Source organism: Trachurus trachurus (assembly GCF_905171665.1).
Source record: "Trachurus trachurus genome assembly, chromosome: 3".
Taxonomy (NCBI): Eukaryota; Metazoa; Chordata; class Actinopteri; order Carangiformes; family Carangidae; genus Trachurus; species Trachurus trachurus.
In genome coordinates this window covers 25880511-25908365 of record NC_139893.1, presented here as the reverse complement: position 1 = coordinate 25908365, position 27855 = coordinate 25880511, and the positions used below count along the sequence as shown (strand labels likewise).

At 41.0% G+C, this 27855-nt stretch overlaps 1 protein-coding gene across 1 annotated transcript in view; it reads left to right on the top strand.

The window, feature by feature from the left end:
- Positions 1–20799, top strand: part of znf536 (zinc finger protein 536) — a gene marked incomplete at both ends in the record, with an annotated part of 93874 nt that extends 73075 nt beyond the window's left edge. The window contains one exon of the mRNA XM_083998262.1: positions 20645–20799. Coding sequence (XP_083854388.1) covers positions 20645–20799 — 155 coding nt within the window. The remainder of the gene's footprint in view (positions 1–20644) is intronic.
- Between the last annotated feature and the right edge of the window lie 7056 nt (positions 20800–27855).

The following is a 27855-nucleotide window of genomic DNA, read 5'->3' as shown; positions in this document are numbered from 1 at the left end:
GACATTAGCATGTGTGTCTCCAGGAGACGGCTGGTATAGTTAGCTCTTAAATCCTGTATGTGAGATCAGACTACATAATTACCTATCACATTAAGTCCTTTATGTCCACCAGACTTAGGCCTCTCTCTCTCTCTGCCTCTCCCTCTCTCTCACACACACTCTCTCTCTCTCTACTTCTCTACTTCTATATCTCTCTCGCTCTCTCTCTCTCTCTCTCTCTCTCTCTCTCTCTCTCTCTCTCTCTCTCTCTCACACACACACACACACACACACACACACAGAGCAGCAGCAGTGGAGCAGCTGGTAGCATTATTGACACACAGTGTGCCTAGGGGGTGGGGGGCGGGCGGAGAGAATGAGAGAGAAAATCAAATGGGAAGAAGACGAATATGTGATTGGAAGGAGAGTCTACGTTAGTGTAGATCACTAACTTCAAAGCATTTTTTAAATAAATTGACCTACACACACATAGAATGCACCACAACTTCCTAACAGATACACACACACACACAAACAGCCTCCTTTTGGCGTGAATCTATTCAGACAGACTGCTATCAGCGATGCAGGCATGTCACTCATCACCCCATCGCATCCAACAGAAGAATCAGCAGGACATCATGTCAGGCTTCGTGGAACACACACACACACACATACACACACACACACCACCAGACATGCATGCATGTGCCAAGCTGCGAGTCCAAGGTTCATAAGGTTGAATGTTTCCAGAGCTAATCAGTGTGCGTCTTATGTCTTAGTACGGTACATAGCGTGATAGAAGATTGTACCAGAGTGGACATTGCTAATCTGCCAATATATGCGTGTGTGCATGTGTGTGTGTGCCAGTTTACCTGTCTGTCTCTTATTATATGATCAAGAACACGAGGGATGATCCACACAGGTGAACTCCAGATTAGACTGGGCATGCAGACGTATACTGTACATATACATCACACACTTGCTCGGACACACGCAGGAAAATGTTTCACGTTGTCATTTTAATGTGACAAATGTGAGCGTCCTCTCATTCGAATTTGTTCTCTTTTATTCTTTAGACTTGTACTGTTGTTCATTCTCATCGTGGGCTCCATGTCCAAGTTTATGAATTTATCATGTTTCACGAGAAGCTAATTTTGGCATTGAACCCCCTCCCATCTCCTTATGTTCAATATAAAAAATGCATGTCTATACTGTACCAGCTTCTTTTGTTTGTGAACATGCAGAATTAATCATGCATCAAAATTAAAATCCATCATGATGAAAACATGCTGAGAAATTCAGAGATTTCGCAAGGCCTGTTTTGGGAGTCGCTGGTAATTCGCGGGTTGTCATGTCAGGTCTCTAACGTCAGTGCTGTGAGATTCAGCGGGTGATGTTAAAGGGCTGAGGAAAAGTGGATTTTTTTTTTTTTTTTTTACTAACCCTGCTCAGCTGCAGATGGATGCAAAAAAAAATGTGTTTTCGTTTTTGACAAGAAGAGACAAGTCCAACTCTGAGTATTATAGTCTCAAGGGAATTGGGTAAAGATGGCAGGTGATCTGCACTGTGTGTGCATATAAATGGGAATGTGTGTGCCATTGTCATCGCTTTCAGCAACAACAAAACAAATTAATTCTTTTCTTCCTTGAACGTAAAAATTTGGGGTGTCACTGTGCATGTGTGTGTGTGTGTGTGTTTGTGTTTGTCGTTACCCATGTTTGTGTGTGTGTGTGCGTGGTAACAGATGTCCACCCAGTGGCTGCTGGGAAGGCACTTCACATTCTACATGTGTTAAGTGACAGTGATGGACAGCAGGTAGTCCTTTTAATAATTCAATATATTTTAATCTTCTTTCCTCTCTCTCTCTCACTCACTGTATCTGTCTCTTTGTCAGGAGCCAAATAACACCAGTGACAAGAATATGATTACACAAATTGCTATCAAAAAATAAACTTGAGGTGGTGTGAATGTGAAAACAATGCCGCCCTTCTCGCATGTATTCTAAACATCTCTCCATTTTAGAAAAAGACCAAAAAAAAAAAAATACAGGCAGCGGCAGAGAGAATGAGCCAGATGCAGCCAGCCAGTCACTCACTCAGCCAGTCAGTCAGTCAGTCAGCCAGAGACATAGACATTTCCCCAACACCAGGATGCGGGTAAGTGAGCCTCAACTGACCAGAAAAAATTTGCCTCTGTCTGTTAGACACGTAATGGAGTCATTTAACTAGTCAAATTAGGAGCCGGCGAGATGCCGCATGCTTCATTACTGGGTTCCAATGGGCACTGCTCTACATTTACGTCAGAAATGATTTCAGGGCAAATTAATGTTTTTATTGTCCTGTGGAAAAAAAAAACACACACACACACACACACACATAATATTACACTCACACAACACAATACAGCTCAGGATGACTCTTACACATGTATGTCTACATTCTTGTGCACACATGGCTCAAGGCTCAAAATGCAATACAACAACACACAGGTTGTTTGCACACAGTGTGACTGAGGCGCACATCTAAAAGATCAGCACCATCTAGAGGTCAAAACCAGACACTGTGTTCGTCTCACTGAGGAAAATTCAAGCGCTTATTTGTCTCCTTTCTTTTTCTTTTTCTTTTCCTTTTCTTTTTTCCGAGAGGGGGGGGGGGGGGGGGGCAGTGAGGAAATGTTCCCCCGCAGCATGATTAGTTACACCCCAAAATGATTGTTTCCTTAAAGCCATTTATTGAGAAGGAGGACATTTGTGGCCACAAGTGTGCAGCCTGTGAAAGATGCAGGAGGGCTTAACATTTGTTGAACAGCCACAATATTTATTTTTTCTTTTATATAGGAAAAGAACACATTCAGAAAAGGTGGAAAATCAAACCGGAGAGGGAAGGAGGGAGGGAGCGGGCTGTTTAAAAGTAAATTTCAGCAGCAGAAAGGCAGCTAGTTTAGCTATGCTGATTCTGTGAGTGACAGCTATTTAGCCTGGCTTGATCCAGCACTCCCTCTCCTGACCTCCAAATCAGAACCAGGTGATGACGGAAATAGGAAATAGAATATATCCACAAGGGAGAGATCAAAGACTGTGTGTGTGTGTGCGGTGGATGAGGAGTGGGAGGGGGGGGGGTTGTACATGTAGACCTGCTCATCGTCGACAGGGAGGTCTGACAACTGGGATTATTGATGACAAGCAGAGCCCTGTTAGATTCTGAGCATAGGCACACAGACCTCTGGGATTCGGAGTCCTCGTGTTGTTTATATGTCCGGCCGCCTCTGAAGACCACCGCCGATCATCTCACCGGCTCCAGCCGAGAGAGATGCAGAGGCTGAGCTGCACTTCAACCAGCCGCTGTTTCCCCAAAGCCTTTGCGAACTTCACTCGGATTTCAGTTACAGTGCAGACGCGGTGAAGTTGCCTTTAATGGTCAGAATGAGACTAGGTTCACTCGGCGCTCTTTCCTGTGGCAGTTTTTTTTTTTTTTTTTTTTTTTAGGCTTCCCGCAGCTGCTTGTATTTATGTTATCAGAGATTACAGCTGCATTGTTTGAAGTTGACTGACAGCCAGTGATATTTATGCTTATGCGTAACTGTGTATTTGGATTCCTTTGTTTTTGACGAGGCACACACACACGCACACACGTAAACACACCAAGATGCGCCGGGGTAAAGATGCTGCACACATACTCAGCTGTGCAGACAAACAACGCACGCGCACACACACACACACACACACACACACACACACACTCCCTCTGTCAGCTGCTCTTGTTCTTGACATTCTGTTGATATCATTGCGTCCAAAAGATGTGTGTGTGTGTTTGTGTGCTTTTGATGCCACTCGCTGGCCGGAGCACTTTGACACACACACACACTCATCCACAATCTCTCACACTCCTCTTCTAAGACCTCTGCAGACATCTCCCTCTCTGTCTCTCTCTGTCCCTCTTGTTCATCATCCTCTTCATTCCTCTTCAGACTTCATCGCTGTCCCTCTGTGATAACCAGCCGTAGTGCCACATGGACAGATAGGTTTCAGTCGGGGAAGCGTGTCGACAAGAAGCCGCTGTTGGACTGAAATGCAAATATCTGAGAGAATGTAAGAAAAGTGAGGGGGCGGTCCTGACAGATTAACATGTCTTATGAGTGAGAATGCAGGGACGTACAGATTGATCCCTTCATCCGTCTTCAGGTCAAGCATCCCCCTCCCCACCGAATAAACACAGGCGTTTCATAGAAGCAGGCCTCAATGCAGCGATATTGTTTTTGACTCCGTGTTATGTATTGATCACCAGCTCGCCTGTTTATCTGAGACACTAGATGAATACGTGCACACACCGTCTCTCAAACACATATGATGCTCACACACTCCTGGCCTTTCATTTGGACGAGACGCTCAGTGTTGTCGCCACATTGCAGTGAAGGACGGAGGTGTGTATTTGTGTGTGTGTGTGTGAGACGTTCAAAACATCATCTGACTACTGATTCCTTGTCATCTTATTATTACCCGTCCACTCTAACATGAAGGCACCGTGTTGTCGCATGTTTTTGTGCATAGCTGAATTACTCAGGCAATGACTCCATCGCTAATTATAGCTTTCCACTTGAGCAGCGACACACAGACACGGGCCCTTGTGTTAACTTCTCTGGAACTCGAGTGTTGTGGTTATCAGATATATGTATTACTGTGCCGCGTTCAACTTTGTCATCTTAATGTTACTCTGACTTGAAAGCAGAGTCTGCGTGGCGCTTTGTGTTTTATGTGCCCTGTTGCGAAAGTTAGGGTGTGCGTGTGTGTGATGTGGGGGTTGGGGGGTTCGAGATGAAACTGACTATCAACATGCATCAACCAACACTGATGTATGACAGTTCATATCTTCCTGAGGGAATAAATGTATACACCCCTGTACTGCTCCATGTACCCCAGAGTTCCTCAAACTCTTTCAGACTCAACAATGAAAATACAACACACTGACTACCTAAATCGCTCCACACCCCAAAATCAATAGCACCTACCGCTTTTGTAGTTGGGTGGTAAAAACTTTTTTTTTTCTGTTCTTTCTTTTTTGGTCATTTTTTCCTCAGTCAAACCAGGAACTCACAACTCAAAGATTTTGCATCTACACCGTAATCTGCACATCAGCAAGTGATGCTACTTACATTGCATCATAATAATCAGACACATATGAACACCCTGATGTCATCAAATGCACCGTGAATCTAAAATTGGGTGGTTTCATTGCTCTCCAAAAAGTCCAACAACACTTTAAAACAGCCAAATCAAACAGTAATAACTCATACTGTATGTGGTAACGCATACTTTGCTGAATCCTTAAATTTAAAACTTTAATGACTAGTCGGCAAGGGACTTAGGGACCATTATACCCTGTTGCTTCCTGATGCAATAGGGAAACTTCCTCCTCCTCCTCTCATCTTTGTGTAAATTTCATGCATCTTATTTATTTTTCTTCTAACTCCCTCCAGAAACTCTAAAAACTTCACCTCAGTTTGCGCTGGCATAACATAACATCCCTTTTTTATAGCTGTCTTGTCTTCGAAAGAAATCTCTTTTTGTGCTATAAAGAAACCTGGCTCACAATGTAAAACACATTAAAGTCAGCAGTAGAAGCTGCCAATCTGGTTGGTTGGTTGTGGTACTGTAATTACATTAATCTCTACAAATTAATCTGGTTCAGATTTATTGATGTTAAAATGCTGCTACAGTATGTAGCACATTTACCAATCTGAGATCTGATCTGGTTGGTACAGCCTGATACAGTATAGAACCACCAACCCCAACAGAAGAACCTCTTGAAGACGCCTACTTTTTTTTCTGGGTGTTGAATGGCTGGATACACGGTTGAGTCCGAGCACCAATCAAGTCCTGGCTCAGTTGTCCAGTCCGTCCAGAAGGCAGCTCCACAGGATGTTAGCCGTCTCAGCATTCTGGGATAGCTGCCCGGGGGTCCCGGATGACCTCAAGAGTTAAAAGCAAACAGCGGGAGAGATAGACGAAGGCATGGAGGAAGGCAGAAACTGACACAGAGACAGGAGGGATGGAGGTATGTGAATGAAGGCAGAGAGGTTGAGGGAGATGGAAGAGAAGTGGCTGGTGGGAGGTTTTTAAGACATAAAGAAACTGAAAAGAGGCAGCAAAAAGATGTAGTGATCAAGACACACAAGGAAATCAACAAAATATGATTGCAAACAGCACGGCATTTGAAGATTTACAGAGAGAGAGGGGAAAAAAAGAATGGTACGTTATATCACCAAAGCTACACACACAGACATACTAATATTATACAGTATAATAGACTTCCATTGAAGGGAAAGTTTAATGATGGGTGCCCATAGAGTGCATATCATAAAAGCTCAGTCCAACCATCTCTTTTCACTGGCACTATAAAAATATAGGCAAAAATAACTTTCAGAAAATCTTGATACTTATTTTTTTATTTACTTAAACCGCTGACAGTGTGTGTGTTATCTTAGCAAGGTGGAACTACCCTCTTCCTCCTGGAACGCATTCATTCTGTCACACTTGATTGTACGTACAAAGACTACCACATGTCTACATAATCTGGCCTCTCTCAGAATGAAGCCGACGTACCTCTCCAAAAGTTAGGGTGAAAAAGTTCAAGGACAGGTGTTGTTCCACCATCTGATAAACGCTTCCATTGAAATACAGACCTCTTTATTGCCCAAAACTGGGCAACATCCCTCTGGTTGAGTGTTAGCAAGTTAAGCTCCAAAATCTCAAGGGAAAGCCCAAAAGCAGAGGGTAAAAGTCTGTTATAGCCAAGTTTGAAACTTCATGCACTGGTAATAAAACTTTCAACAGTGATATATGAGTGTAATGTTTGCATGATCACATAGTTTGGTCCAGTCTAAAATGAGATACAACCATTCTGCTGTCTGTTTTAGAGCTGGTTCACAAAGAAAGAGCATGAATGAGCGAACCGTAGGTTTACAAGACAAACTTAGGGCACAGTGTGTGTGTGTATGTGAATGTGAGTGTGTGTGCATCTGTGCAAACAAGAGAGAGAGAACAATTGAGATTGTCATCCCTCAGATGGACCCGGTGAGCGACTTGTCACATCTGTCATTTCCCACATTGGTGGGCCCCACCCGCTTTCCCACAGTCCTCCTCTCCTTTGGCCTGATAATGACGCTTAAGAAGGTAATGGTGTAAATGAAAGCTGCTCACTATCTGCATGTCTCTCTACCTCTCTCTCTCTCTGGGGAACAAAGAGGCCTTATTATACCTCCCTGTCAGTGTCACTCTGTGTCTCACCACTGTACAATCACTGTTTTCAGCAGCACAACCAGCATGGGGTGAATGGAGAGAGAGACTGAAAGTGGGCGAGACAGGTGGAGAGAGAACGGGAATGTCTCCCTCCAGTAGCAGCGTTCTACACTAGTTATCAAGAAGTGCTTTTTTTGGGGGGGGGGGTTTAAAGTGCACTGTTCGTTTGTTGAAAATGTCTTTGTGTGCAGCTTCTTCTTTTTTTTTCTTAAAGCTTAAACAGGCAGTGTAATTTATTAGAGCTGCACATTCACATGACACACATAGGAACACACACACACTTCTTAAGTCAAGCGATATCTTCTTATTGGGGAATCTTTCAATAAATCAATGTGACTTTAAACACATTTCCCAGGCGACGCGGCTGACCTGATAAGAAGTGAACTAATCTCTTTTGAGGCTGCTGGGAGAGCTTTGAACCAAATCTACTGTGCATCTATCACCAAGGTTATTTGTCAATGGCTGCTAATCCCAGGTAAATTTCCCTGGTTTTATATCAGGGGTTCTCATGTCTGAAGTTTCTTGGCCTTGGGAAAATAAGAGAGCAGGCTTATGGAAAGTAGGGGAACAAAAGAAATGTTATGGATTTTAACAGCAAAACAATGGTGCAGTGAGGGAAAGAGAGCAGAGAGGCAAGGAGGCGCAGGGAGAGAGTAGTTCTAAATCATTCTTTTACACACCAAAATCTGAAGTGGTATTGCAGTGCGTTTATCTTTATAAAATTATTTGAAATTGTCAGGCCCATGCGCGATCAAATGTAATGCGTTTAAGCACACACCTCGTACTGGTGATTTCACTCTCCTTTTGTCCAATACATCACGGCGCCATATGCTCACAAAGTTTTAATGTCATCTGCCGTGTCTGCAGACCACTCAAGGTCAGAACAGAAATCCTGGAATCTGTGCTTTGGTTACATTTGTGTAATTTATGAGGGCGCCCAATTAGCAGAGCACACAATGATTGTGACCAACGTCTGGTCCGCAATTTAAAAAAAAAAAAAACTTGTGTTCAGCCTTTGCCCATCGCACACGGCGTCGCTATCGTCACACACAGAAAAGTGATAAGTTTCTTGTCTTTGCCGTCTCGTGTGCTCCACTACCTCATGTGGAAAGAAACCTCTTTTTGATTTTCCTCTTTCTTCTCATTTTTTCTTTTTCATTTTCATCCTGTCCACCACTCCCCACCTCCTCCTCCTCCCCCTTCCTTTTTTATTTTTTCTTTCCATCCCTTGAAGTCCCCCCCATGTGCGCAGAAGATCATGGAAAATCACTTGCCATATCTGTCATCTGTCACGCTCTCTGATGAACAGTTTTGATCTCTCACTCCTCTGTTTATGGCCGTTGTCAAGCAAAAAGAGTCGTAGCCGAAAGTGCTTACACCAGCGCGTAAATAGTTTGACGTGTGGCTCTGTAACAAAGTTGTAGGAATAAATAAGGAACCAAACAACCACACAGAGTTGCAATTAAGTTGTATGTCTGCGTTATGAAATGTTTGGAGCAGCGTGATTTCTGTTCACCCTTTTACACATTTTTGATTCTTGATATCAAAAGTATGTATTTCTTTGTTCCTCGGCTGCGAGAGATCAAAGGGTAAGCACAGTATATTATGGAAAGCACTCAGCTACATACACACACATGCAGACACAGTGCGCAGTGGGATAGCAGAGGAATATGTGGAATATAATGTGATTGCTGCTCACTTCTTCCATTGTGAGGTCATGGTGTTAAGGTCCAAGTGAGATGAAGGATTTGTGAGAGAAGAAGATTTTCATAGCTGAATGGAACAGGCTTGAAATGTCAACATTAAAATCGAGACCGCTTTACAGCTATACGTCATTTAACATCTCGACAAAATGTAAAAAGTAATTAATAAGAAATGTAGGTCTAGATGAACTATATTAAAAAAAAAAGTTAAGAAAAAATTCATATAGCAAAATCTAGATAAAATCAATAAAATGTAAATTAATAAAGTCAGAGTTTCCTCTTTTGTTCCCAACAAGTCACAACAGTGATTACAATTTAATATGTATTTTGAAATCGGACTATTTTAGATGTCGGTTGCAGATAGTTACCATTAATCACACATGTCTCAGATGTTTTGCATCTTTGTATATTTTGAGATCTGGCTACACGGCATATTAAAGATCAGAATGATCTGAAGTTTCTGTTTCTGAGAACATTTTAATTGTGCCTTAAAGTATTTTAGTTTCAGAAGAACACAATACAAAACTATATGCTAACAAGGAAAAAGACTCAACTTTGTAAAGGAATTAGCTATGACAGCATGTAAAATGTCAATCAGCCTTTTTATGGTTAGATACACTGAGTTTAATGAAGGGAACAATGAGGAGCAAGGAAATATACAATGATATATTGTTCCTGGAAAAATGGGATAATAAGAAAGCACAGTTAATATGCATCTGACAGGACCTTCAAATGGAGATAGGCAGATTTGTTGTTTTGCGCTAAATGTGAAATTGGCATTCTAATGAATCACATACCAGCACATGCAGGTTTGATATGACTGAGTTCTCTACTGTAGATACAGAAAACAAGCTAGAAAAAAAATCTTCATGTCAATTTATTTTTCTGCACATTTTTATTTATTCAAGCTTAGTTTTTTTTCTTTTGTTTTCTTTTTCTTGCATAAGACATCACTTTAGTTGCAGAACCTGAAAGGATTCTGCAACAGACATTGGACTAAATGCTGTCTGTAACATTTCCACAATGGCAAGAATTAAAATCTTAGGTTCAGTGTTGACAGCTTCAAACACACACACACGCACGCACGCACACACACACACACACACACACACACACACACACACACACACACACACACACACACACACACACACACACACACACACACACACACACACACACACACACACACACAAGTGGTGTCTTGGTCTTAAGAAACCCATATAATTTGAACCTAAGTTCATGGTTATTTGGACAGCTTAGAGACACATCAGTGTTACTGTCCAAGACTGACAGAAGGCAGAGGAAAGGCCCGAGAGGAAATGAATGAGACTGAGAGATACACAGAAAAAGAGAAAATGGAGAGCGAGTCGGAGAGAAGGCAAAGATGAGGAGGACAAGTGTGTGTGTGTGCGTGTGTTTGTGTGTGTGTGTGTGGAGCGTGGGGAGTGGGGGGCTGATCTTGGAAAGGTTTCGTATATCATAATTATCCCGTTAAGTAACAGCGGAGCGGCCTCCCCGAGGGAATTCGTCTTAAATGGAAGATTTGCAAGGAGAACGGGTCAGAGAGAGAGAGAAAAACGGCTTCCAGTCGGCAGGAAATCCTGTTTACATTTACATAATCATATCAACACTCACTCCTTCTTCTTCTTCGTTTTTTGAGTGCCGGGTGCCTCTTTTAAAGAAAAGGAAGGAGGGGGAGTGGAGAAGACAAATGAGGGAGGACTTTAGGTTTCTGCTTGTCAACATTTGTTGTTGTTTTATTTTCTTTCTTTTTCTTTTTTTTATTATCAGTATTATATTTCCTAAAAGGTAGTGCCAGTGTTGCCGACCATTTTTCCACCTTGTACCTCGTGTTGTCCTCCTTGAGTGGCGTTTGTCAGACCTTTTGGCCTCTTTCCCTTGTTTGTCATCTAAAAAAAAAAGCGAAAGCGAAAAAAAAGAAAAGCTTAAGCACAAATATGGTGTTGCCGGCTGTGTGAGACTTAATTGAGATCTGCTAAGAGCAGGCAGCAGCTGTTTATAGCAGCAACTGTTGAATCATCAGAGACCACCGAAAGCCTGTGAAACCATGTTAAAAAGAAACCAGGTGCTCCTTTTTTCTTTTTTTTTATTCTTCACTTTCTCTTCCTTTTTCTCTCTCATTACGTCACGGAAAACTAATGTGGTGATGTAAAAATGTGTGTGTGGGGAGTTTGTGGGAGGAAGAACACAAATACACGGTTGCATTAAACTGTTGTTAAGTTACGGCATCTTTATGTATCCGCCAAAAATAAAAGGAAGAAATGAGAAAATGTAAGTCAAACATGGAATAAAGAGCAACAACTTGAAAGATATTTAAAAATTATTTTTGGAGTGAAATATAGAGCTACTTTTTTAAATGTAAAGTTTACATTTATATTTATACATATGCACACATAAACAGAATCGACACCCACTTCTGATCTAATCAGACACATCATACCTCCACTATAGAAAGTTGTTTTCTTATTTAGTTCTAGCCTTTGCATACATGCTTTTCACTCCTTTCTTGATCTATTGTTCTTTTAAATGATAGAAGGCGGTGATAATGAATGATTAAGTACAAATGCTACAGTGAACTCAGATTAAAGCTGCTCCAGCAAACACTGAGAGTAAGCAGTAATTGAGAACTGTTTCAGCTTCCATAAATCTTGACAGTCTTGCCTAGTAGAGCTTTAACATATGGCAAGTGCCTGCACCTTAATATACTAAATTGATGCCCATGTTACAGTTGTTCACGGAGCCCACACCTCCTCCCCCCTAACCCTCCTCCCTCTTCCTTCCCTTCCCGTCGACTCCAACCAACCAACCAGCCAGCCCTCAGAGCCATCTCTATATACTGCTCTCACTTACGTATCTCTAACACTCTCCTCATGCTGTGGTAACGCTGTGAACCAGCTCTGTGGTTTTAAGTGACAGCTGTGATAGCTGAGGCTGGATTGCTGTTACTCTTCTGTTTGTTTCCCTCTGTGGAGACATAGTTTCTCTGGGATTCTGCTCTGGTTTGTCTTGCCTTTTTTTCTTTTTTGTCCATTTTACCAGAGCTTAATTGATGCAAATATTTAAAATGATGGCATTGTGCTGAAACCGGTGATTGTTGAGATTTAAGGAAGAGCTGGAGGCTACTGACTCACCAGTATCCATATTTAATGAAAGGCCTGATATTTTGGCTTCATTATTTGAGGTTGAGATTTATCACTCTACTCAAAGTCTCTATTTTCCAGACTGTGTCTGTCTTTATAAGTGACTATATTATAGACCTCAGCAGGGCAACACACTTACTGCTGCCCTATATATGCATATTGCCCTATATAATATTGCCCTATTTGCTGCTGTGTCTCTAGTTCATTCTCTCCTCCCTCTGTGATCTACATAGTGTACATCCACCATACTTTGTCATCATAGTCTGTCCTCTTCTTCTGTCATGGTCAAGTGGACAGATTTGGGGACACAGTTCAATAGCCAATCTACATCCTACTATTTCCTTCCCATCCCCCATCTGTGGCTTCATACTGCACTGAATCAGCATCCAGATGTGTCACCACCTCTGTGCTGGTGTGGATAACAGCAAACACTTCTAAGAGGGCCGCGGTTTGGCAGATTAGCGCTGACAATTAATGCAACAGACTCTAAGGAAGGCCGCGTGCCCTCTTGTGTCTGGTAGTGGGTAGGTGCAGTTGAAAAAAAACAACAGCAAAGAAGTTTTCAAGACTCAGTGAAAGAAACTGTTTGTAATGGGAACTAAATTCTAGCTCTAAAGGTCACGAGAGGGCACCACAGATTGAGATACTACACACTGTGCCATTGCAATGTCACATTTCACAGTTTTCACTAGTTTTTTTACTTACTATCAATTGACACACAGAATGAATCCTCCCTTTGAAGAAATAAACATCTTCTTGTTTTTGTTTCTTCTTCTTCTTCACCACAGTTCTCGTAGACATAGATGTAACAAGTGTAAGCAAATCCAACCACAGCAAAATCAAGTAGACTACGCTGCAAGTTGAAACATTTAATTACAGATAATCACATTAAAGACACTCTGTGCATCTGTTTCGTGAGATTATGCGGTTCGGGCAGTTTTCTTTCTTTTTCTTTCTTTCTTTCTTTCTTTCTTTCTTTCTTTCTTTCTTTCTTTCTTTCTTTCTGACAGACTGTACAGCTGAGGGCACTATAAGAGACTAGACGCCTTTAACCTTTGCTCATGTCTCAGAATGACAAAAGAATGTAAGGTCATGTCAGAACAAAGCTGACATGGACGTGAGGCATATGATCTCACCTGTTTGTGGTTCCTAAACGACAGCTTCCGGTTTCAAAACAGATGATGATAAGTAGGAGGAGGAGGAGGAGGAGGAAGCTCCAAATCTGTGTTTTCCTCGCAAGAACCTGAAGGCAGCGTGAAGTTACAATGTTAAAGACGCACACACATAAAGTTGTGAAAGCACACAGCCACACCCAGAAGAGACAAGACAGAAAACAAGTCCTCCAAAATAAAAGCCTTCATTTGACCTTGATAGAACCAGGGCACATGGGTAATCTGGCAGTTTAATGATTTATTTCTCACTCTCTCTCTCTCTCTCTTTTTTTTTTTAATTTTCAGTGTCTTATTTTTTCTCCCCTCCCTCCCTCTTTCTCTCTCTCACTCTCTCTGTCTTTGTGTGTCACAAGCATTTAAGATGTGGCCTTTTTTCCCCTGCACATTCCAATGCCATTATGTTACATTGTTGCTGAATAAAAGGCCGTATTATGTTCCATCCCCCCCAGTAAAAGGGCAGAAGTGGACCCAGTTTTTATCTGCTGAACGAATCAATCAGGATTATGTCAGCTGAAAAGAATCACAGACAGCAGTCGCCAGGCACTGTGTCTCTGAGTGCCTGAGTGTGTGTGTTAGTGTGTATATCCCTCTTCTCTGTGTGTTAAAGGATGGGAAATTTGCTAAAAAAAAAAAAAAAGGCGGAAAGCACTTGTTGGGTATGAACATACCCAGCTTGGTGACAGAGATGTCATTTTGGGTCTAAAAAGCAAGAGGATTTTTTATTTATGTGTTTACCCCCCCTCATCAACCTCCCCACCCCCCTCAATCAACCCCTTTCTCCTCCTCTGTGGGAGGATTGGAAGGGCACTAATTATCATTTCATCAGAAATGATTAGGAGATCAAACAGGGATCGAATGCCATTTCCTTCCATTAATGCAGGGGGTTTAGAGTGCCTGTCATGGCTTGGCTTGTCCTACGGCCTGTGGAGGGAGAGAGAGAGAGAGAGAGACAGAGAGAGAGAGAAAAGAAAAATAATAGGGGGGTGGGGGGGGCAGAAGAGGGGAAGAATGGGGAAGAGGCTTAAGAGGAAGGGAGCAAGGGAGGGACAGAACGGGACAGGGGTTTGGCAACAGAAAGAGAGAAGAGCTATTCAGTTAAAAGGCCAATGGATTTTGCGAGTGTAAGCTGAACAGCAGAAAGCCATCATTTGAATGACGAAAGATAATTAGAACTACTATTTTTCTTGTGTGATTTTGTGGAAATCTGTACAAAAGCGGAACTCAAAATTCAATCTGCAGCGCGGCCTTTTAAGTGTTACCACAGAAGAAGACTGGTCTGACTTATAGTTCCCTCTCGAAGCCCTTAGTCAGAACTTGTGGAGGCTCTCTTGTGGCATTTCCCACAGAAGACTTTCTCTTTTATTAATGATATATATTTTCTTAAAGGTCCAATATTGTATAGAGGTAAATGTCCATGTGTAGTTTGATTAGAAAGCTGGTCTAGGTTTTATATTATTAATGTAGAGTATCACGTTAAGAGAAATGCACACTGCTGCTTGTATTCAGAAACTGAGCCTCAAATCCAGCCATCAGGACTTCTGTATCTTTGTGATGTCATAATGAAGCAGTCACTGCTCTCAGCCATGCCCAAGCGGTTCAGAGCCGTCTCTCTTCTGATTGGTTAACTGAAAGTGAATTGAACATTTTTGGATCCTGTATCTTCCTGTGGATCAACACTTAAACTAAAACCCAGGTGAAACATGGGACTTTAAATAAGTGTCTCCTGATATTTTTTTGATCATAGCATCCCCGTTATAAGGGTCAACTTTGAAAGGTTTAAATGAGAAACGGGACTGTAACTAAGTGATGCTGAGTTGACACCTAACAAAGTTAAATGTTTCCATTAGACGATCAAAGAGACTTGAGGTGGATATGTGGAAGATTAGGGAGAAATGGCGAAGGCAGAGGGGCAGAATGGAGAGTGTGGATGAGGTTGTGATTGTTTCAGCACATCAGATGAGAGAAATGTCAAAGAGAATATGAGAGATGACCTCTGTGTTCATCGCCCATTAATGACCCTGCAGCTCCCAGCTTCATTTTCCCTCTCATCAAAAACATTAAAAAAAAAAAAAAAAAAAAAAAACATTTCCTCCTGTCTCCAATAGTCATTTCCCCCCGCATTGTATTTATGTATTGAAAAAAAAAAAGGTAATAGATCAAGCACATTCCATTATTCTCTTATAAGATCATTAGCAAATATAATTAGATATGAAAGAAAGTAATTTGGAGAGGAGAGGGGAGAAAAGCGCTATCAGGCAGAGAAGACAGATTGTAGCATCAGAGTGTTTGGGCTTAAATTGCTCAGCGGAGGTATTATCAAGCCGGCAATCTTTTAGCCTCAGAAATAGTTTTGGAGACAGAGAGCGAAAGATAGAAAGAGGCCACTAACATTCTCTTCATTGTGTTTCCCCAACTGCAATCATTCTTTTTTTTTTTTTTGTACATTTTACTCACTTTTTTCCTCTCCTCTCTGAATCTTTTCGTCCTGTCACATGCATCACCTCATACTAGACCCAAGAGTTTGCTGCGAAAACAAAACTGAGTTTATAAAAAGAAAACAAGTTGACATGGAGTCATCACACACACATAGACGTACACAAAAACACACACATTATAACAGACAACAGAAAACAGGTAGCCTTTTTACCCACCTCTCGCACATATTGATTTGCCTTTTGTATTATTTTTGTGACTTTAAAAAACAAGGAAATAACACACAAATTGTGTTCCACCTTGAAGTCAGCTTTGTGGAACCTTCTCGCTGCACATCTCATCTTTCTCTCTCTCTCCCTCTTGTGCGTATGCCCCCCACTCCCCCCACCCCTCCTTCCACTCTCCACCCGCACACAGGAGTTTTTCGTCACTCTTTGTTGCACCTTAACACCACACTCTGTTTGTCTAATAGGGATCTGAGTCGAAAGCAGAGTGAGAGCACAACAATCCTGCTGCGTTTCGCCACAAATTTGCTTTCTTTTTTTATTTTTCTCCCCCCTCTTCCCTCACCCCTTCTTCTTCTTTAGTAGTGCTTTGAGGGATTGGAGGGGGGGAGGAGGGTGGGAAGGGTGCAAAGGAGGGGTGGCGGGGTGGATGTGGATTTTTCTAGTCTTTTGTGCAAATCACAGGGAATGGTAACTATAAACATCCTGTATTCATTAAAACCATCTAAAAATACAATTTTTAGTTGGGGGGGAGGGGGTGGGTGGAGGGTTGGGAGGGGAGGAGGGGAGTGGGGGGGGTGGTTGGTTGTGTGCGCTCACTTCCTTGCCGCTCCTCCTTGGTGTATACAAGCGAGCCGTGTTATGCCTGGTGCCGCTCATATTTACATATTTATAAATACTGGGCTGTACAATGTGACGGGGCTGTGCCAAGAACAACACTTTTCTGCTAGTGCAGGGCCCGGAAGCCTGGGAGAGGGAACAAAGGAGCCACAGCCACCTTCAGTGGCACAGAGAGCATTCACAGAGCTCCACTTTACTCTCTGCTAAAGTCCATATGGACTGAGATGATCACACATGATCCACTGAACCCAGAGTACTGTCTGCTTGGCACAGAGTGTGCAATGATATATAACATAATTTTGTCTCATCTAGGAAGTTGCTATTTTGTCACTTGCATCTCTTGTACAAGTCACCAGTGTCTTATTTTGTTCATTTAAAAAGCCTGGACAGATAAGAAATGAAACATTCAATTTATCGGAGGAAAAAAAAAAAGCAACAATAAAAAATGTACCTTTGAAAATTCAATACTGTAAAAAGCAGAAATATATAATATGTGATTATTTTGTGACATCCAAACATGAGATGTCACACATGGGGATGTCTAGCCATGCAGATAGTTTTGGTTTGGTGCAGCCAAATTTGGATTTCAGTCATGTCTACGTTCACCTCGACACAATAGTGATGAGATTCACAGTAGTGAAAAGCAAAAGAATTCAACACGCCGCCTTTCCAGAAACTGTATATTCTGATTACTCCAGATAATTTACCAAACTCACTGTAAAAAGTTTTTGTAAAGCCAAGGATATCCCCCGTGATAGTAATTGTTGACAATAAAACTAAGTTTCATTCACCCCACTGTATTAAAGTGGAGAACCCCCCAGAAATTCAGCAGATTCAGCATCTTATAATGCAGCTTCTAAAGCTTGATTTAAAGTTGAACAAAAGGGAAGGATCAATTCATTTTATTATAAAACAAGTCTATATTAGCTTTACCTTAGTGCCACCAAAAATAAACAGAATGAAGTGGGAAGCAGCTGAGATGCACGCAGCAGCATATTTTAGTCACTCGTGTTTGGCTTTGACGTGGAGAAATGCTCTACAAATGTGTCACACTATACCAGTAGCAGGAATTGCAGGGTGTTACGCTGCAAAAAAAAGGCCAGCTTCTGCTCGGTGAGTGCCTGTTGTGTGATGTTTTCACAGACTGCTATTAATGTCAGGTGATACATCTGAGACCACACACTCACAGTCGCACGCACCCGCGCACACACTACACAGTCCACCGTATCCTAAGGCGGTCTGCGACACATGCTCAGAGTGCAGTGGTATGCCATTGTTCCATCCTCCGTCTCATTTATCCATTCTGTTAAGCATGACACATGTATTAACAGTGGATGGATCCTGGAGCTGTGTGTCCTCACGCCATATGTTTTCCTTTTCCTTGGTCTCCTCTTCTTCCCAATAACAACCCCTACTGCCATCTGCGGTTCTCAAAAGGCACCACAGGAGGGCGCACTTACTCTTTCACGTTGCGTTTTAAAAGTGTTAAGGAGATGTAGTGGTGTTGATCAGTTGCTCTGCTGATATATATATATAAATATATTTTGATCAATATCATAACATCATTGTGTTCCCATCATGTATGCGCGCTGCATCGGCTCCCAGGAAGGGCAGAGTCTTTGAAGGAAACAAACAGATAAGCTTTGAATTCATGTGATAAATGAATGCCAGGCAGGTTTTTCTGTGTCTGTGAGGTGCATCTGCCGCCTGCCCGAATGGGAAATTAAAAACTGTGAGGGGAAGTTATGCTAAATCTATAAAGTTGGCCAGGAAATCTCTCCCCCTTCGCAGCGGCAGTTGTTTGGGGAGAAGGAGCACCGTGCTTAAATAATAACATTCCAGGTGGCTTAGTTAATGAACAGTGAAAATCAAATATGGGGCCTAATCTGGAGCTCGTTACAGGAAGTTTCTTTACAGGGATGTCAAAGGCAGGAAGTGCCCTTGGGGAGAACAGACACTTTCTGAAGCTTCAAAACAAGGAAACTTTATTTAATAGAAACTTTAATTTTAGGAAATTAAGAATATATATATATACACATATACCTATACACAATCATCTTATCAAAGCATAATGACTGATGTTTAATATTGTCATTGTTCTCAAGGATTGTTTTTTTTTTTTTGTAGATGATCACTTATCACTTGTTATAACTATGACTATAGATATGTTAAAACAGAGTCTGAATCAGTAGGTAAATGACACGGTCTAAATGTATGTAGAGGTATGCTCAGCTATTGGTACAGAGGGTTCAGTGTCTTATTCACTGTCTTAGCTTGCCATCTTGTGGTGAAAGGTGGTTATGAACTAATAGCCTCCACTAGAGCAGAATTAAAATCAGGGATGTGCTGCAACCCTAGAAAACCAACACCTCGATGCTTAGTATGATTTAGACTATTGTTTAGCATTAGGAGTCACATTTTGTATATTACAGATTTTTTTCAAACAATGATCAATGGTTAAAACACAGACCCACATGTGTAGGTATAATATCTTTAATATTTATATATCTCTATATATTTATATGTATATTTGTTATTATCCTTTCGAACGACAACAGCCTTCTGAAGTCAATAACATGGCGCACTAAAAGCAGAAATGTAAAATAAGTGTTGGTTACACAGTGATGTTGTGTTTGTTCCCTCGGCACAAATACAGCCAGAGAGTTGGTATTACTCAGAGTTAAATCTAAGAGATGTTTTATCATGTTATTAGCTCTTTATTTTCCCTCTGTTACCGTGGCACTTCCTTTCATTTTGATATCCATTTCCATCCTTGCGAAAGCACAGTTCAAATAAACCCGTGTTTTAATTTGGTTTTGTCAGATTCATAACGCCACTTTAAAAGAACATGACATGCAAATGTGTTCCGCAGTGTTTTATTGCAAAATAATTTTCGAAGAACTAGCTGAGGGAATGAAAGTGTAGAAAAAGGAGGAGGGGTGCTGGGCTAGGAGGGGGACAAGTTGTATTATTTAGTGGCCGCTGCTATGGGACCTAATTACAGTTATGCATTTCATACTGTGTCACCGAATCTTAAAACTTTTTATTAGAATTACTCACTTCACTTCTCACCCACTGTCACACTTCCTGTCACACTTATTGAGCCAACCAAGTCGCTTGTAACAAGTATGAAACTACTCCTGTTGTCATAACCATAATGTGTTAGTGTCTCGTATCATTTTAGAAATTATTATCTCGCTGAGGAAGCTATCACAACCTCGCAGCGTAAACTTCTGTGCAGAGAAGATGCAAAAATAAAATTAGGGAGAAATAATCTGTAGTTTTGCACAGTAGATACAGCAAGCTGATCAAAGCTCTCCTGACTTTCTGACAAAAACAGCACCTCACTCTTCTGTTACGCACTGTTGCAGGAGATAAACAGGATAGACACAATAACAGGAACATGCTAGTAGGCACAGGAAACCATAGTGCTGCAATAAGTGGGCAACATTTTTCATTTCAAATATATGGACTTTGGTAGTTATCTGGGGAATGCTGTGTTTCTGTTATTGTGTCCATTCTGTGACTTATTTACTAGCCACATACCACCATTTACAACACAACCGATGACAATGACATGTTCTTCGAAAGCATAACATCAAAACTGTGTTTTTCTCAGTTTCTGGAGAAATACTCCTTTACAGAAACAGTAACGAAAGAGGTCTGTGGATTATCTATGTAGCAATTATACTGTATGCTATTGCAAATGTAATCTTTTGTTCACCTCTAGTGTATTGGGGTTTAGATCCAGACACACAACCTGGAAAGATAAAAAAAATAAAAACAAAAATACAAAAAAAAGAAAATGCCTTAAGATAAGTTATAGGTACATTTTCCTCGGTTCCTGTTTAAAGTCTCAAAGTCTTGACATCAACTGGCCATCACCCATTGTCCAAAGCTCTAATATCTAATCCATCCATCCCTACTGATCATATGATGCAATGCTGAAGGTGTGTGTGTATTTGTGAGTGTTTGTGTGTGTATGCTGTAGGGTGGGGTCAATTTTGTTGGGTCCGTGGTGCTAATCTGCCTCTTGTTCTCTCATTGGCCGTAGTGCATCTGTGGGTGGGAGAGGAGGACCAGCCCATGACCCATGACCCCGCGCTGACCCACGACCCCAACCATCTTAACAACGACCTTAACCACCCTAACAACCATAACCTAGGCGAACCTGAGGGGCTGGATGCCCAAGCTGTAAACAAAGACTAATGGGATACCCCCCCCTCCCAGACCGGAGCAAGGCAGGATGATGAAGGCGATGATGAGGAGGAGGAGGATGAAGGATAAATGAAGGAATACACTATAACAAAGACTTTATTTAAGATGAAAAAACACATACTACCGTCAGAGTCAAGAGAAGGCGAGAACTATATGAAGGAAAGTTTGGGGACGGATTTAAGTGATGGACCTAATGGCTTTTGCAAGCGTTTGGACACTAAACAAAGTGACCGCAAATTTTCCTGTTTTGTCTCCTGTGGTCTGAATGCCCCATTGTCTTTGTTGTCTTATCTCTTATACAATGTTTGTTTTTGTTTTTTTCTTTTGATGAAACTACCTGTCTGATTAGCAGTTCTTGTACCTGGCCCCACAATTTCTGATACATTCCTTGAGCTAGAAAGGTATGTTTTCTTTTTTTTTTTTTTTAGTTAGGACTGAAGTGTTGTGCTTATTAAAATGCTTTCAAAGACTTTTCTCTCCTGTTAAGTCCACGGACCACCATTATATTGTACTGGAATGTATTCTACTGTAGAATAGAAACTCAACTTTACCGGACTGTTGACAGAGACCAAGCACATTTCCTGTCAGACCAGCCACTTTTGGCTCTCCTATCAGCTGTCATAGAGTCACTATTTATGTCCCATTGCCATGCATTACACAGGGCACCACATGACAATCTACAATACAAGTTTGTTTCCAGAAATTATATGGTATTGCTGGAAGAAAAAAAAAAAATACCCATAGCGGACTTTTGATGATGGTGGTGCTAATGATAATTGTGAAAAGGACAGAATATCCAGACTGCCCTTAAATGTACTTTTACCAATACTAAATCCCCTCTCCATAACCAGGCCAGTACAGGCCTTCACCCTGCCATACGGCTTCCTTTGTCTATTTTTCTTGTTCTGTATCATCCATCACAGCGGCCATAGATGCTTAATGTACATAGAGAGATATACAGTAGTTTAAAAAAGGTGAGAACAAAAGTTTTAAAACATTTGTGACAAGGAAAAAGCAAAGAAGTGACAGTAGTTTGCACAGCCACGTTCTCAAAAAGGTTGACATACTTTTAGGGTTTGACAGAGAAGAATTGAAGAAAAAAAAAAAGATCTCAGAAACAAAAAAGGGGGGAACTGTTTCTTTCTTTATCACCCACCACCCCATTCACTTCATCTCTCATGTCAACCTCAAGGACTCTAGTGTTGCAGATGTTTGTAAAATACTGCCACCGATCATTGTTGCACAGTGTTAATGACTACTGAAAATGGTTTGATGTATTTACTTTAAGATGAAAAAAAAGAACAAAAAACTGGGAAAAAAGACATATTGTGTATAGCCTTAGATACAAGTCATCTGTTATTGCTTCTACAAAAAAGCTATGTAGCTGTGCTAGACTGTAGGATGTAGGGTTGATTTTATTTTTAATTTTATATGTACTGTACATTAATGCCTTCTCCATTTACTGATCAAAAAAAAAAAAAAAAAGAGGAAAAAAGATGACAATCGTCTCCTGTGCTGCAAACATATTTGCCCCCCATATACTGTATCCAGAGTCCATTATGAATAGAGGGACTTTATCCTTTCTTATTTCTTTCATTTGTTTTGGTTCTCAGAAGTATTTGGCACTGTGATAGTATTATAAACCCAACCTATACAGTATAAAACTAGCTAACTAACTAAACTGAAGGTGTGTGTTTGTGTGTCCCTTGGCTTTGTGAAATGTTTCTACGTCATTTTTTGTGAACCCAGAGAAAAATTCTAAGTCGGTATATACAGTCCAAATATAATACTACCTTTTTTTTTTTTAAGTTTGATCAACCTCTATACTGTATGTGGCTTTGACAAATTGTTACCCAGATTTCTTTTTGTATGCAAATCCCCTTTTGACCTGCAACATATAGGCCCATTACTGCTTCAGCAGCAGCAGCAGCATGATTCAGTGCTCAAATTCCAACTCAAAGAGATTTTGCTGCAGTACAGCCTCAGATTTTTTTTTTCTTGAAGTCGATTCATGTAGATTACAATTAACCATTCTTTCATTTTCAATATACCAGGAAAAGAGGGGATTTAAAACTAAAATAATAACAGTGAGACATAAGAAAAGTGAGAAGTGAAGGTTGTAGGGAAATGCAACAGGGTGTTTGAAGGGAGGAATTCTGGGAATGGGGTCTGAGTGAACCAATCAGACTTGTCCTACTGGAGGCACTGACCAATGGCTTTGACCTCTGACCCTATCTCTGTTTTCCAGAGGTATAAAGATGAGAGATTAACGGTGAGAGTCTCACGTGGACTCTCTCCTCCTCTGAACCAGCTATAATGAGCATTCCACTCCACATATTATGTACAAAACCTGTCTTGTGAGCTGAAACACTCTTTATGTTTTGCTGTATCCTCATGGCAGATGCTTCGTTTTGTAACTACTGAACTGTACTTATAATAAAAATAAAATGTATTCAAACAAAAAAAAAAAAAAAAAGATTGTCACAGAGCAACAGCCTGTTTCATGTTTTTTAATTTCTTCATTTCTGACAGAGCGAGAATCAGGAAGGTGAGCGCCGCTGCTGCTTTGGAGTGTCGCTGTGTGATGAGACGTTGGTAAACTGTTTGGAGAGTAGTCCGTCACTTCCAATACGAGTTATTATCTCTCAGTCAGTTTGATGCTGAAGCTTCACGGACTGTGATCATGATGTCGAATACACACAGCTAAATTACTGTCTGCACCACTTCGTCTCCCAAAGGTGCTCGTGAAGTAGCTGTCATGAAACAACACTCGGGAAGTTCCATACAGCAACATGTAAAAGAAGTAGGCCTACTTAGAGATTTAAATTACAGCGGATCACGTCCAGATTAGATGCCTGCAGCGAGTATCACAGGTGTTTATCTCAGGTTGAGTCTCTATCTTCTTCTAGCCCACTCCACGTTTGACCAGTTAACACAACATAAAAACATGCATCACTATCACAGATAGGAAAATCAAACACCGCATCAAACAGCTGTCACCCAGCCCTGTATATATGATGGAGCTATTACTCCAGATTAGATTAGATTATTTTCAGAAACTGATGTATATCTGGAATGAATTAAGCTCTACATGCACTGCACTGAAGGTACAAGTGGATGCAAACTAGACAAAGGTTTACAGCCTGACTTCTGTCTGTGGTATAAGACAGTACATTGAAATATTGTCAAAATCACAATATGGCCAAGTGCAATATCCAAATCACAGGAGCTGCAATTCTTCTGACCAGACCATAAATGAAGGGTTGGCACATTAAATTATACTCTTCATATGCAAGGAAAAAATTTTGTTTTGTGCAAGCTTGAACAAAAATAACATCATCATTTTTGCATATTTTTTACAGTGGTAATGCCACTCCCAAGTGAAACCGTGGCTCATATCAGAATCACAATGTCTGCCAAAATTATCACAGAATGTGATGTTTCATGTCCCAGTTAGTATTGTGTTTTTGGTTAAATTGAAATAAACGTGGTGTCTTGAGTTACATGAACTTTTTTATTTCTACAGATCAGGCTATTTTCTTAACCTTACACAAGTCATGTTAGAGTCTTAACATAGCTGGCTGTACTGAATGTGCTCAATATCAACATTTTTGTGGCTAAATACATATAAGCAACATCTCTTTCTTGTAAACAGAAATTAACCCAGTCCCAATTTCTTTCACAATATATTTGCTGTAAAGTAAGGTGTTGTACTTAAAAATCCTCAGCCTTTTGATTTTCCCAGTGGTGCAGGATTCAATATTCTGTAATACTGTTGTTAATATCTATATTTTTTGTTACTGTCGTTAACATAAGGCTTTTGTCTGCTTTAGCCCTCCATACACCTACGTGTGCACATGTTAATTTCCATGTCTTTGATATGTGTGCAGCACTGCTGCAGCACTTTTACATGTTTCCCTCTGACAATCAGGATGGCGGGGGTTGTATGACTTTTTGAAATCAGTGTTGAGAACCTTCATCACAGAGAGGCACTCCTTCAAAGAGGATGAAATAACAAATATACCACCCTTTTTTAATAAGGAATTTCTTCTGGGTACAAATTAGACGTTAGTATAACAATATGTGTGTCAAAAAATTTTGAAACTTTGAAATGAGTTAGTATGAATGTACTTAAATAAAAGAATAAGGAAAACAAAACATGGTCTTTAGAAATTGTATTTCTTAGGTTCCTTTAATTCTTCTTGTCCTTCAAATTGAAGTTACATTGGTTTATCAAACAGAAAGGCAGCCAGAAGTTAATGGCAGTATATAGTTGGTCAGGGTTTGTGTGTGTATGTATGTGTATTAAAGTATGCGCATCTAAATAGATGCTGCAGTTTCCCCATCATAACAGTAAAAACAAATCTCCCAAACATCACAAGTTAACTCCAGCGAACAGTTTCCTCCCCACTCAGCCCGCTGGCTTCAGCTGACTCTGCTTTTCAAAGGGAGACATATTTTACAGTTTCATTGCCTCCCTCTGTCATCTGAAACCTGATCCACGCCACATTGATGAAATCCGTGTTTGTGTTAACCTAACGTCAGGACCCCAAAGGCTGCCGAGCCGCTGGGAGGCTGCCCAGGTCAATGCCTGACTAATTTTTAAACGGATCAGCTGCAATGCACCAGATGTGGGAGGGCCTCATGCCACAAATCTCCCCAAGTCTGTTCTCAATAAAACTCACATCCGGAGAAAGTAGCTGTTTGACTGGTTTATATCTACACACACACACACACGCACACACACACACACACACACACACACACACATACACATCGCCAAAAGACGGATGTTTCCAATGGCTGGATATGAGACTAAGCAGGAACAATCAGGATATTATTGCTTTGCCTCTGTGTGTATGTGTGTGTGTGTGTGTACTGTAGGTTTTTGGTGCATGTGTTTTGTTTTTTGTGTTTATGTGGGGGTGTGGGCCTGCATGCATGAATGTGTGTGTATATACATTTCAGTAGGTGTGTGGCTCCATGTAACAGTGCACGTGTGTCTGATTAAAGAACACATTAGGTCATCTTTCATTTCATCCGGCCTGATGTGCCCGATGGGTGTGTGTGTGTGTGTGTGTGTGTGTGTGTGTGTGTGTGTGTGTATGTGTGCACGTGTGTTGCTGTTTGTTGCTCAGTTGAGCAATTTCAACATTTGAAGGGAGCCTTTTCACAGAGTGATGAACACCACTCTTTGCCCTTCATTTAACTTCCTACATTTGCTCTGTCTCTCCCCTTCCTCTCTCTCTCTCTCTCTTTCTCTCTCTCTCTCTCTCTCTCTCTCTCTCTCTCTCTCTCTCTCTCTCTCTCTCTCTCTCTCTCTCTCTCTCTCTCTCTCTCTCTCAGTATCCATTTCCTCTCATTTTCCTCCATGGCATGTTGTGCAGCCGTGTGTATAAGCACATGTTTGTGCATGCATGCTACCGTGTTTCTGTAATTGTCTGTTGTGTGCGTGTGCGTCTACGCGTGGATTGATGTGTTTAAGACGACGCTCTGCAGCGACTGCAGTTTCTTTGCGTTGGGGTTTGGTCGTCGGGCAGATGGTGACCTGCAGATGAACCCATCTTTCTGCTCATTTGTTCAGCTGCCTCTAATTTTCCCTCCTCCTTTACATTAGAGAAGCTGGGGGCCTGAGTGGCGCAGCTCAGTGTTTTCACCACCAGAGGGCGGAGCAGACCAGCTTTTGTTGTGGAGCTGGTGGCGGGTACACGCTCCTCCGAGCAGGTTGCTTGTTGCAGTGAGGAGAGAGACAGTGAACATGTTGTGAAATTTGTGTGGTTCCAGCACCTTTGTGTTGTTAAATTTCAACCATTTTAATCCACAGCTGAATCTCAAATAATCAATTAGTCTACTCCCCCTCCAGAAGTTTTAATCATAGCAGACGTAGATGGAAGCAGCGTTTAAACCATTATTTACAGAACAAACCACTGATCAGAACTAAACATTAAAAAAAGAAGAAATAACTAATATATGATCAATAATGAAAAGTCATTTTGAGGCTATGCAGGACATCTGAGTATTCTGAAAATCCATGGCAGCAGCTCTTCTTCAAATGGAGGGTCACACAGCACACACAGGCAGCTCTATGGATTTCAGTGTCTTGCTTAAAGGCACTACAGAAAAAAAGCGTGCTGTATGTCAGATGCTTTAGTGCACATTGTAGGTTTCATCCATCATTGTTTTCAGTCTCGTGTATTTTCTGTTCCCTGAATGGTGCAGACGGAATTTATGTTGCTCTCCACATTTCCCCCGGACTCTTCTTTGTGTGGTTCCTCTAACTTGTCCTTCTACACCACACAGATTATATTAATGTGTATTATGTCAGAAATGAGCCACTGCTAACAGTACATGCTGCCTTCTTTTTTTTCACCTGCATGTTCTTTTCTACTTCATAGTGTTTTGCACTGCTGAGGTGGATGAGTTTGTTTTATTAAGTTACTTTATTTGGGACAACCTGTGTTTACTTTTCTCCCTCTGTCTGTGTTGAAATCATTGTTTAATTACTATAAACACTACACTATACCAAACATAAGAAACTGCACAGCATACTCTACAAAACAGGTCATTGTAAAATGAAGGCACTGCATTAGTTTACAAGGATCTGATGATTTTGCAACTGAAAAGCTGCATTTGTGTGTCATGATACTAGACTATACAACAGTTAAGATTTATCAATTGACAGAAAATGTATTACCAGTAAAAAAAAAAAATAAAACAGTCAAAAGATCCTGTATTTCTATCATCTTTCATGTGAGACTTTGCGGCCCTGCTCATTTTTTGTTGGAGAAAGCCATTTTGAAACTTTTACTTTGGCACCAAATCAGCATTTTTTAAAACTGTTTATAATCAAAACAATTCATAATTTTAAGAATGTTTTATTAGATTGATCGATAAACAAAGATGAGCAAGTCGCAGCCCTCATTTTGGGCTGATCGTATACTAACAAATGCTAATGTGACAGCTTGTCCCCTCATTCTCATGCATCCTTCTGTTTCCTGCTAAGCATCTGTGCTTATGTATGTGGGAGTGCTAACGTCTGCATGTGTG